Source organism: Sceloporus occidentalis, unplaced genomic scaffold (assembly GCF_023333645.1).
Source record: "Sceloporus occidentalis isolate IW3139 unplaced genomic scaffold, rSceOcc1.0.p SCAF_4, whole genome shotgun sequence".
NCBI lineage: Eukaryota > Metazoa > Chordata > Lepidosauria > Squamata > Phrynosomatidae > Sceloporus > Sceloporus occidentalis.
The window spans coordinates 166029953-166042630 of record NW_028316984.1 but is presented as its reverse complement, the minus strand read 5'-3'; the positions used below and the strand labels follow the sequence as shown (position 1 = coordinate 166042630).

The window sequence follows — 12678 nt, the reverse complement described above, 5'->3', positions numbered from 1 at the left end:
ATTTTACCGCACGCACCCGTCCCTCATTCGTTCCGTTCCCCCTCTCTTCCGTTCTTAATCTGTTCCAGAGGGGGAAATTTTTGAGAACTGTTCTGAACAGTTCTCAAAAAGCGTTCCCTTTGGAACGGAATGGGCAGGGAGGAGAGGGGGAACGGAACGAGTGAGGGACGGGTGTGTGCGGTAAAATCCGTCCCCCACTCGTTTCCGTTTCCTGCCGGGCCGGGCCGAGAACCCGGTGCGATAAAGTTCAGAGTGCTGGGGAAATAGTGATCTGTACTGGACCCAGGGGGTAGATACAGGAGTGCAGAGACGCAAGAGTGATGCTTGCAGGGAATAACATGTTGTCCTATGCTTCAGTCTTTGAGCTTAGGATGTGCGGTCAGAGTGTTTCTTGTGTAGTTATCTGATTCTTTCTCACAGCAGGAAGGAAAAACAAAACATCTAAAAATGAATATGTAATATGTGATTTGAAATCTGTAGCAATCAACAGGAATATTCAAGGGCAGGTGCAGTGCGTGGGTTTCTGATGTTTTTTCCAAGAAGATTTGGCCACATATATTAAAACACATGCTGGTGTTATTTCACCTAGTAAATGTAGAGGCTTATAATTTTTCTAATCTAAACTTAAATAGCGAGCTATTACAAAATAACTAGTCACCATATTTTTTATCTTCTTCTCCTTTGAATCTCTACCACACTTTTAAAATTCTGATTTTTACAACTACATAATGATGGTTTGGTAAAATCATCCAGCAGCAGTTTCAAACCATGATGGAATTTTAGGCCCCATACAGACAGGCCAAAATAAAGCTGCTTCAGATCACTTTGGAGGTATGCTGTTTAAATGACACTCGCATCTTAAGAGGCCAGAAACTGCACCAAAGCTACGCTCCAGTCCTTAGGACTGGAGCATGGCTTTGACACGGCTTCTGGACTCTTAGGACACATCCATCATTTAAACAGCACACCTCCAAAGTGACCCGAAGCAGCTTTATTTTGGCCTGTCTGTATGGGGCCTTAGTTATGATGAGGGCTGACCATTCCATGCACAGAGATTATCTTTGTGGCTGGCTTTATGTACAAGTATAGGTTTGTGTTTAATTTGCAGTGCTGTTAGACTATGGTGTGGCCTAACAAAGTAAGCTCTTTCAAGCTATTGTTCTCTTCCTTCAGACTTGGCATATGGCTCTGTAGTTACAGTAAAGAACCTTCGTATGGCAGGTGGATATCTTCACTCCCATTGGCATTTGTATCCTGAGGGAGTAGGAGCACAGCAGCAGCAGGTCAGTAAATTAGAGTGCCATGTCTTGATGAGGTTTTCATAACTAATTAATGTGGGTGGCAAATGGAAATGATTTCTATGTGCTTCTTTTTTGCAAGGTGGGTTGTCAGATGTATAAAATCTTCTGTTGAATTTTTGGACATAGAAGTGACTTGCATAATCACTTTTGGGAAACTTAGAAGACAAAATCTGTTGAGGCCTAGTCAATTTTAATTTCCAAGATATTTTCCAGTAGGAATAATAGCTGATCTGTTACCATTCCTTAGTTTCTTACTGCTGTAGATATTTCCTGAGCCTTTGCAGCCTGAAAGTTGGGGTGTCAGTTTAAGACGTACAGTCCGCCCTTCTTATACACGGATTTTTTATACACTGATTCAAGCATCCACAGTTTGAAAATGTTAAAAAAAAAGTATAAATTTCAAATATCAAACCTTGATTTTTCATTTTTTATAAGGGACACCATTTTACTATGTCATTATTTTAATGGGACTTGAACATCCACAGATTTTGTTATCCACAAGGGATCTTGGAACCAAAACCCAGTGTATAAGAAGGGTTCACTTGTAATGACTATATACTGGCTTCAGAATCAGAGGAAGCATGCCTCTAAATATCAGTGGCTAGGGAACAGCAGTGGGTTACACAAATACCCTGCTCCCATAGCTTCCATAGGCTTCTAGTTGGCCCTTATGGAGAATAGGTACTGGACTGAACAGGCCTTTGGTTAGTAATACTTGCTTATAAGCAGTACCGATTAAATTCATGCAGTCATAATGCTATATGTCTGATGGGGAATTAGTTCCTTTGCATGGTAGTGGTCTCAAGTCCAAGAGATTCTAAATTTCAGGATGAAAACTTGTAAAGACATAATTAAAAATCATTATAGTACTTCATTAACATTACAGTATAGGGTGAGAACAGGCAATGAGCCTGACTCTATAATTAAACTTCATTGTGTAGGTAGCTGGTTCCATATTTTGATTAATTCAAATATAGGAGACTATAGAAATATCATAAACATTGCTTGTAGCATGTTTGTATGTGCAGCACACTAACCCAGAATAACTACAGTCCAATAGAAGCTCAGCTGCTTTACTACATATCTATATTCCGCTGCTGTTCAATTATTGCTATAATAAAGAATTTATTTTATATCAAAATGAATGCAAAGTGTGTGTTTTGTGTCCATTAGTGGGTTTTGCATTTTGTTTTTATACAGCCTTCCCTTCCCAACCACACACTTGCCATCCACAGATTGAAGGATCCACAAACAGCAAGCCCCATTGCCCTTAATGGCTATGCGTGCATGCAGCCATGGCAGAGTAGCCACGCATGCACACACTGTCATTGAAACCATAGGACTTGAGGTCCTGCAGTTTTTTTTCATCCACAGGGGTATCCAGAACGGAACCCCCACAGATACTAAGGACTGATTATAGTAGAAAAATACAAAGGATCAAGAGAAGCTAAAACCTTGTGCAAAAATAATTGATACTTCTTGAACTACTGTTTGACCTTATAAGAAATATTATTGAAATGTCATATGCGGGGTGAAACAACATCTGCCAGGTCAATGGAACATTATTAAGACACTGATGATTTCTGTATGGCTGATTTTTTTGGAAAACAATTTACATTTTCTTGAAACTTATGAAAAGCATTTAAAAATAAATCATTAGAGGAGTAACTGTGCATTAGTTCATCACAATGAACTGAAGTTTAATATTTTTGGTATGCAGTGACTGCAAAGCTGTTTCCTTGAGCAGTCTATAGCATTGCATTTGTTTGTTTGATTATATTTGTACAAAGAATGGGTAGCTTGCTAATAAGTAGACCAGACAATGCTTGAAGGGATGAAGTGGAGTAATTCTTATTTGTTCCTAGGTTACTGCATATTTACATAAAGACTTGAATAATTTATGGATTATAAAGAAACACAATGTGAACAAAGGTAAAGTGAGAACCAATCATACAAATTGTGTAGCTTGTTTTTTCTTTCTTCAATGAGATTTTTCTCTCTTTGCAAAAGATATTTAGGGGCTAAACAGACAGGCAAAAAGAGGTGCTTTCAGGCTGATTTTAAGGTGTGGCGTTTAGATGACACATGCCTTGAAGCCAGCAGGAAAGTGCCCTCTAGACGCTTTATGCAGAGAAAAGCCATTTGAAAAAGACGCAGCTTTTTTCTTCTTCTTTCTGGCTTGAAGCCATATCATGTGGTCATGACATGAAAACTCCAGCTGCCTTGGGAGCCGGCGATGCTGTTGGTGGGGTTTCAGTGTGGTTTCAGAAAAGGCAGCTTCAAGCCACTTTTCCCTGCCCATTTGTTTTGCCCCTTAGTTTGCTTTCTACATATATAATGATGTTCTGATTATTTATTTATCTGATACATTTATATCAAACCTCTCCTCCAAGGAACCACGACAGAATACATGATTTTATTTCCCCTGTTCTATAAAATTAGCCATGCTTGTTTTGATAGGGTGTCGTATTTTAAAGGTAAAGGTAAAGGTTTCCCTTTGGACAAGGTTGTCAAGTCACATCTGACTGCAGAGGATGAAGCTCATCTCTACTACTAAGTCATCGGGGGCCAGCATTGTCAAAGACGAATCCATGGGTCATGTAGCCAGCCTGACTATACGGAATACTGTTACCTTCCCACCAGAGTTATCTACTTTTACTTTTACATGCTTTCAAACTGCTAGCTTGGTAGAACTGCTAAGTTGGCCATATTTGACTGGCTGCCATACTTTAAGAAGGACATTGACAATCTGGAATGGATCAGAAGGAAGGTAATCAGCATGATGGGGGTTCTGAAAATCACATCCCACAAGAAATTGAAAGAGCTGGGAGTGTTTAACCTGGGAAAGAGAAGACTTGAGAGAAAAGATGATAACAGGCTTTCAGTATCTTAGAGGTTGTTAACCACTTATTTGTTGCTCCACTGAACAGAACTAAAACCTATGAAGGAAAATTATGCATTGTGTAACAATTTTGTCTCGCTTCTCCCCCTCTGTGTGTGTGTGTGTGTGTGTGTGTATAGTGGTTAGAATTTTTAAGTGTTGGGGAAATGCAGGAGAGTTGCAAATGGTAGCCAGTTACAACCCCCTCACCTCCAGCCACTTTCATAAAATTCCATGAAATGAAATACTGCAATTCTACAATCAAAGACAGCCTTGAAGCCACCCCTTCTGAAAATGGATTAGGGCCACAGCAACCACACACCACTGCCCCAATCGCCTTGAAGCCAGCCAAAAAAGAATCAGCAAAGATCCACTCCTTTTTTGGCTGTCAAAAAGCTGCCCCCGTGGTGTGCAGCATATAAACGCAGTGTTGCCAGAATGTCATGAAGCCGCCCACATGTAAATGTTCAGGGCCACTTCTGGATGTGCAGCATCAAAACTGCCCAAACGGCTGCATTAAAGGGCTGTCTGTTCAGCCAGTAATTGAATTCTTCTTCATTTTACTTTTAAGTGTTTCATGTTTGAGTTGGCAACTCAGTTGTCTTTTGAAATTGATGTTAGTTTTAAAAATACGATACTTCTTTCGACTTTGCATGCTCTTCCTGCTATCCCAGTGGTAATAAAATTTGTTCCCTGCTAGAGCAGCTTTTCATCACAGTGATGAAATTATGAGATAGTGTTTCTATAGTTAAACTAAATAGTAGATCTAGGGAAATGCTCCATGTATATGTGAACATGTGTATACCTATATTAATATGATATTCCTTATTTTTGCATTCTTTTGCATCTTCCTCATATCTCATGCTATGACCTTTTTTGTTTCACCAGATCATTCAGACCCATCATTCCCTTTGGAGTTTGTGAGGCATGGAGATATTATTCGCCTGGAACATAAAGAGTGAGTTGTTTAGGAAATGGAATGGATGCTGACGACTTGCTAAATTTGACCAGAGTTTGGAAAAGTTACTTTTTTGGACTTGATAGTCCTCCCCCTGAAAAAACCTTGCAAGTCTTGAATTTGTCTTGAATTGTATAGTTGCCTTGAATCCCATTTTGGGAGAAAGGTAGGATATAAACCCAATAAATAAATAAATAAATAAAAAAGAAAGAAAGATTGTATAAGAGTCCTGGTTTGATTATAACCAAAAGTGTAAATATGGGGAGGGGGAAGAGGGCAGTTCCCCCAATCAGAATTATCCCCACTAAATGAAATTTTCTTTCAGTCCCCACAAATTTCTAGCATTGCAGAGAGTGACATATTAGTGATGATGATGATGATTGTTGTTGTTGATATTTCTTACCCGCCTCTCTCCATGGATCGAGGTGGGGAACAACAACAATTAACAGACACACTAGATCATTTGAAACACATCAATTAAAATACACATCAATTTAAAAGGATATACAATTTGAAAGGACAGGATACACACATTAAAACAATCCACATTTAAAAATCATAATTTAAAATTCATAAAGATCATCTGGATAAGCCTGCTGGAAGAGACTGGTCTTTAATGCTGCTTTCAATTCAGACAGCGTATTCAGCTGTTGAATTTCTTCCAGGAGGTTATTCCACAGTCTAGCGGTGGCTGATGAAAAAATCCTTTGTCTGACAGTTGCCAATCTAGTCCTGGCTGACTGGAGTAAATGTTAGTCAGAGGGCCTGAGCATATGGGGCGGATTATATGGGAGGAGGTGATCCTTTAGGTAACCTGGACCCAAACCATGTAAGGCTTTAAAGGTGACAACTAACACTTTGTACCTCGCCTGGAAACTAATTAGCAGCCGATGGAATGATTTTAATATTGGTGTAATGTGATCACTTCTGGATATCCCAGTAATCTATCTGGGTACCATGTTTTGAAGTAGCGGAAGTTTCCGAACTTGGCACAGAGGTAACCCAGTGTGTAGCACGTTGCAGAAGTCTGGCCTTGAGGTTACCAGTACCCCTCTGTCTTGTCTGGATTCAGCTTCAATTTGTTTTTCCTCATCCAGCCCATTACCTCTCCTCCAGACATTTATTCAAAGGAGACATACTATTCTTAACTGAGGCTGTTTTTATATTTTCTTTGTTTACACTCCCTTGGCAACTGTACCTGCCTTTGTTTGCTTGTTTGTTTGTTTTGGGATGCCTAAACTGTATTTTTAAATGCTCAACTGACATTTTTTACATTACTACAATGCTAGAAATTTGAGGACTGAAGCAAAAAAAAATATTTGGAGGACGAATTCTTATTTGAGAGAGTGCTCTCATTTTGCCTCTTTCTGTAGGTTATAACCCTGTAATAACTACACTTTGTCTATGATGCAGCAATTTTAGGCTGCATCAATAAAAGTATAGTGTCTAGATCAAAAGAAGTAATAGTGCCACTGTATTTTGCTTTGGTCAGGCCCCACCTGGAATATTGTGTCCAGTTCTGGGCACCACAATTTAAAAAGGATGTTGAGAAACTGGAGCGTGTCCAAAGGAGGGCGACTAAAATGGTGAAAGGTCTGGAAACCATGCCCTATGAGGAACGACTCAGGGAGCTGGCGATGTTTAGCCTGGAGAAGAGAAGGTTAAGAGGTGATATGATAGCCCTGTTTAAATATTTGAAAGGAAGTCATATTGAGGAGGGAGCAAGCTTGTTTTCTGCTGCTCCAGAGAACAGGACCCAGAACAATGGATGCAAGCTGCAGGAAAAGAGATTCCACCTCAACATTAGGAAGAACTTCCTGACAGTAAGGGCTGTTCGACAGTGGAAGACACTCCCTCAGAGTGTAGTGGAGTCTCCTTCCTTGGAGGTCTTTAAGCAGAGGTTGGATGGCCATCTATCGGGGATGCTTTGATTTGCATTTCTCACATGGCAGGGGGTTGTACTGGATGGCCCTTGCGGTCTCTTCCAACTCTATGATTCTATGAAAAGCCTCGGTGCAGGTATGCATTGTAAATTACTCTTTTTTTCCTGCTTCACGTGTATTCTTGGTCATTTTCTGTTTGCATAGCCATCCATTTTATACAATGGAACCTCGCCTCGCGCGGGGATCCGTTCCGGACCCCCCCACCCCCCGCGTAAGGCGAATTCTGCCTATGCTTCAGCCTCATTCAAGTGAATGGGGCTTGTGCATGCTGCAGTGCGGTAGCGCGCGTGCACCATGGGCACATGCCCCATTCATCTGAATGGGACGTGCCGCCCCGCATGCTCCCATGCGGCTTTACCACATACACTCAAATCTGCGTATAGTGCGCCCGTGTATGATGCGGGCGCACTGTATTCAGAAGTTTCTTGGGGTCAGAATAAAGTGAGACTTCAGCTTTTTTGGAGCATTCCAAACTTTAAAAATGAATAAAAGGTCCAGTCATGGATTCCCATTAATCTCCATCTAGCATTCCAGTGTCTTTTGTCTGTGCTCTGGAGGCCCTCCCCCTTCAGCCATTATCCCCTGGTGTTTATGTGGTAAGAATGAAGTGGAAATGTGGGGTTTGATAGTTGTAATTGCATTTGGCTAAACATGGAATGCTGTGATCACTAAAATGCAACATGGGTTTCTCAAAAATAAGTCATTCCTGACTGAGTTTATCTCTCTCTCTCTTTTTTTTGATGGAGTTACCAGCTTGGTAGGTGAAAGGAATACTGTGGATTCATTGAGACCTTTGACAAGGTCTTCCGTGATATTCTTGCAAAAAACTAGTACACTATGGGCTAGACAATGCTACTGTTAGATGGATTTGTAATTGGTTGACTGTTGACTGGCTGAACCCAAAGTATTCTTTTCATTGTGGAAAGAAGTGACTATTGGGGATCCACAGGGTTCTGTCCTGTGCCCAGTGCTGTTCAACAATCTTTATCAGTGACTTGGATGATGTTATAGAGAGTATGCTTATCAAATTTGCAGATGACACCAAATTAGGAGGGGTAGTCAGTATCCCAGAAGACAGGATCATAATTCAAAATATCTTAATAAATTAATAGATTAGAAAGCTGAACCAAAACTGACAAAATGAATTTCAACAAGGATGTAGGGTACTACACTTGGGCAGTAAAAATGAAGTGCACAGATATAGGATAAGTGACACTTGACTTGGCAGGAGTGCATGTAGAATGGATCTTGGAGTCGTAGTGAACCATAAGCTGAACATGAGTCAGCAATGTGATGCAGCAGCTAGAAAAGTCAGCTAGAAAAGCCAATGCATTCTGGGCTTTATCAATAGGAGTATATTGTCTTGATTGAGGGATGTAATAATACCACTCTGTTCTGCGTTTGTCAGACCTCATCTTGAATACTGTGTCCAGTTCTGGGCACCACAATTCAAAAAGTATGTTGACAAGCTGGAGCATGTCCAGAAGAGGGTGAGCAAAATGATGAAGGGTCTGGAAACCATGCCTTGTGAGACTTAGGGAGCTGGAAATGTTTAGCCTGAGGAAGAGACGGTTAAGTGGTGACATGGTAGCCATATTTAAATTTTTAAAAGTGTCATATAGAATAATAATAATAATAATAATAATAAATTTTATTTACATACCGCCCTGTGGCAAACCAATCCGGGCAGTTTACAACATTAAAATAACATACAGCATAAAAACAATATATTTCCCTCCCCCCTTAGAAGATAGGGCAAGCTTATTTTCTGCTGTTCCAGAGACTAGAACACAGAGTAATGGATTCAAACTACAGGAAAAGAGATTCTACCTAAACTTTAGGAAAAACTTTCTGATGGTCAAAGCTGTTTAGCAGTGGAATACATTGCCTGGGAATGTAGTGGAGTCTTCTTTTGGAGCTTTTTAAACAGATGCTGGATGGCCATGTGTTGGGAATGCTTAGATTGTGTGTTCCTGCATGTCAGGAAGTTGGACTGGATGGCCCTTGTGATGTCTTCCAACTCTATACTGCTATGATTATATATCTACTTCAGATCTCACCTATAAACATGGGTGGATCACAAGTAGCCGGATGGGATGGTAGCATATGTCCCTGTTGCCCTTCAGACATACCATTTTAGAATGCTTGAAGGAGTGCTAAATTTCATGGTTGAATCTCCTATTAGTGCCACAGGATTCTGTGTTTGGTAAAAAAAAGACTAACATGGGTGCGTATCTGCAAGTGTTTAACCTTGGAGGAAAAGAAAACATGCACCTCACCGTAAATGATCATCATAACTTTTTGCATCTTGGCTAATATGCAGAACATCACTATATTCCAGCATATTTAACTGAGTTAAAGATAATTCTCAAAATAGTCAAAAAGTATAAAATCAAGCAGCTAGATTTTATTTTAATTTCAGGACTTCTAGAAACCTGCACAGTCATCAACATGAAGCCCCCTTGACAAGAAAGCATCTTCAGGTCACTGGGTATGGCATAGTAAGTGAATAATGATGATGCTTGATTCTGAATGCCAACTGGAATATAGACCAAAAGTGAAAGTATATGTTTCCTTTTATCTTCTTTCTAAATTTATGGTTCTTTGCGAACAGGGAGGCTGTAACAGATTCACATGTTTCTTGGTGTTACTTGCTATCAAGTTGGCTGTAACATGGCAATATTATGAATGAGAGACTTAAAAGATCCTAATCAGATCTTGCAGAGTGTAATGTGATCCTCTGCTTTTCCTAATGCCCTCGATATCATCTTTTCCAGTGAGTCACGGTATGTCCAAAATATGATATCCCGAGTTTACTCATTTTTGCTTCTAGTTAGAGGTCATGATCTCCCATTTTTTATATTTTTACGTGATTAGAAAAATGCGTTGTGACATTCTCTTATAATGAAAGGAAAATCAGGTGGTACCACATCTAATAAACTACATTGAGAAATATTTCAATCCTATCTATAGCAGCCCTGGCGCTCGAAGTCTTAAGACTCTGTAAACCATTTTACTGATTCTTACACTCTTCAGAACTTTTGTTAACTGCCCTCTAGTTACCCCGACTCATGGTGAGCCTGTGGGTGAGACATCTCCAAGCCACCCTATCCTCCACTGCTCTGCTTGAGTATAGGCATCTTTCTGCTGCCTTCCACCTTTGCTAGAATTATTGTATTTTTGAGTGATTCATGTCTTCTGTTATTACATGGCAATTTGGCTTCTTCCGATTTAAGATGGAAGATGTGGAGTCATTGTAAAATCAGTTTTCCTTTCATTCTAATGAAGTGAAGATCTGTTGGCAACTGGGGGTATACAACTGTGCTTTATTTAATAATTAGTTAATTAAATTTAATGTATATCTTGCCTTTCTCCTTGTAGCAGCATAGTGCAATAAATACATTTATGAGCTGTAGAGAGGGGGGATGGGAACAAGAATACCAGCTCTCTGGTAAAAAATGAGCAAAAAATAGGTTCTGTACCTTAGTTTTTGTTGTTGTTTTTCTTTAATGCAGCTTGTGTGTTACATAAATGTATTCTGGCAATAGCTGGATGTTGCTCAAGGTGAACTTTATGCATATTGAGAGCTCAATCTGGATGCTTTTTGGTGCTAGGTGTTGAGACACACACATTTATACCAACTTCTATTCTTTTTCACAAACTTTGTATATATCAGTAGGAAAAATAAATATATTCTTCTTTTTTGCTGTTTTTCACCACACTACACTCCATCCCTGCAAATCCTGAACACAAGCACACAATGTAATTCTGGTATCAGATGCTATTTTTAAAAAGGTAATTCTGAGGTGTCTTATTAATTCCTTTCTGGTACAAGTAATGGCAGGAAGCTTCAGAAGGCATCTTTCCCCAGTACTTAAACAAGTACTTGGTGGTTTTCCTCAATTCCCTTTGAAATGTTTGTTTCATAGAATGGAACTGGGGACTCCAATGATTTCTGGCGAATTGAGGTTGTAGGAAGAAAAGCTGGGAAACGTATCAAAGTCCTACGTAGTCAACTCCGACTGATTCATCTGGCTACTGGCTGCATCTTGGGTTCAACTGGAAAGACGCTACCAAAATGGTAAGTGTGAGAAAGCATATGTGGAAGTATGTCCTCATGGATTTTTCATTATTAATTTATGAGTAACATAAAAGAGACATAGTGTGGTGTAGTGGCTTGAGTGTTGGACTAGGTTTCTGGGAGACCAGGATTTGAATCCTGCTTGGTCACAGAAACTCATTGCATGACCTTGGTCAGATCATGTTCTCTCAGCCTCAGAGTGAAGCAATGGCAAGCCCCCTCTGAACAGATCTTGACAAGAAAACCTCATGATAAGTTTGTCTTAGGTTTGGCATAACTTAGAAATGATTTGAAGGCACACATTTATATCCTGGCTTTCCTGAAAGGGACTCAAGACAGCATACTGTATATACTCATGCATAAGTCTAGAAATTTTCATCAAAAAATTGACCCCAAAAACTTAGGTCAACCTATCAATGGGTCAGTGTAAATACTATACTTTAACTCTTATTAAAAAAAGGAACCATCCCCTGGTGAAAGGCAAGTGTGCAATCTGTCCTGGAAGCACTGATCTCCCTCTACTCTCTCTTCTGTCCAGCCTTTAGTGTGAGCCAAAATGGTTATGCCTGACATAATATTGTAGGTTCTTTGGCATTGTTTTCCTTTTCTTCATCATTTAGATCCTTTGTTGCATGTCCCTAAGTTTTACCCTCGACTTATCCAAGGGTCATATCAATATCCATAATTTTGCCCCCAAAATCTGCCCTTGACGAGTATATACGGTACATAGCTTTTCTCCTCTCCACTGTATGCTCACAGCAATAGAGTGTAATTAGGTCAATCAATTCCCTGTTTCAGTGAGAGAATGAGAGTGTAGATCTTTTCAAGTTTTAGTCCAGCACGCTAACCATTACACCACACTGGTTCTAGATCTTTAAAGGGATAGGAGTGACATCTAAATCCAGTCTGAGGGAAGACACCTTTTGCTTCTTTGCAACACAAGAACATATATGTATACACTTGCTTTTGAGGGTGCAGTGTTTCAGAGAGCAGATACACTGCTGGAAGGTTCTTATTTATATAAGTCTTGTTTACTTCAAGTAAAATTAAAAGCAAAAGCAATAACACTACCATTACTATAGTCTCAGATCATTGCTACTCCAGCATGGTTGCAGATTTTTTTCTAGCACCAAATGTAGTTATGTGTAGGCCTGAATATGAGCCAAAACGATCCATGAAGTTTTTCCCTAGATTTTCTGTTGGTAAATTTTCTGCCACTCAGTCCCAGAGGAAATGTGAGAAAAAGGGTAAGATAACAGGGAATATGGACACAGTGCTTGCTATATCTAGTATATGAGTTTGCCTCTATTCTTTCAGTGTTAATTGGTTTACTAAAAAAATTTATGCCACATGCATTTAATTTTTTTAGATGTTGCAATTTCATTCTAATTCCTTTTGAGTACATTAATAGGCATGAGCTTCTTCTCTATTTTATGTATTATTTTTCATTGCCACATATCAGTCCCTCTGTTCCTTCTTCAGTGTAGTTTTGCTTCAGTATAAGTCTCTCTTTT

The 12678-nt window shown here is 39.6% G+C and overlaps 1 protein-coding gene across 3 annotated transcripts in view; it reads left to right on the top strand.

Annotated features, from left to right (window-relative positions):
• Positions 1-12678, top strand: part of POMT2 (protein O-mannosyltransferase 2) — a 47229-nt gene that overhangs the window by 18445 nt on the left and 16106 nt on the right. For all 3 annotated transcript variants that reach the window (XM_089522272.1, XM_089522273.1, XM_089522275.1), the window contains 5 exons: positions 1174-1283; positions 3167-3233; positions 5071-5140; positions 9506-9584; positions 11013-11164. In XM_089522272.1, coding sequence (XP_089378398.1) covers positions 1174-1283; positions 3167-3233; positions 5071-5140; positions 9506-9584; positions 11013-11164 — 478 coding nt within the window. The remainder of the gene's footprint in view (positions 1-1173; positions 1284-3166; positions 3234-5070; positions 5141-9505; positions 9585-11012; positions 11165-12678) is intronic.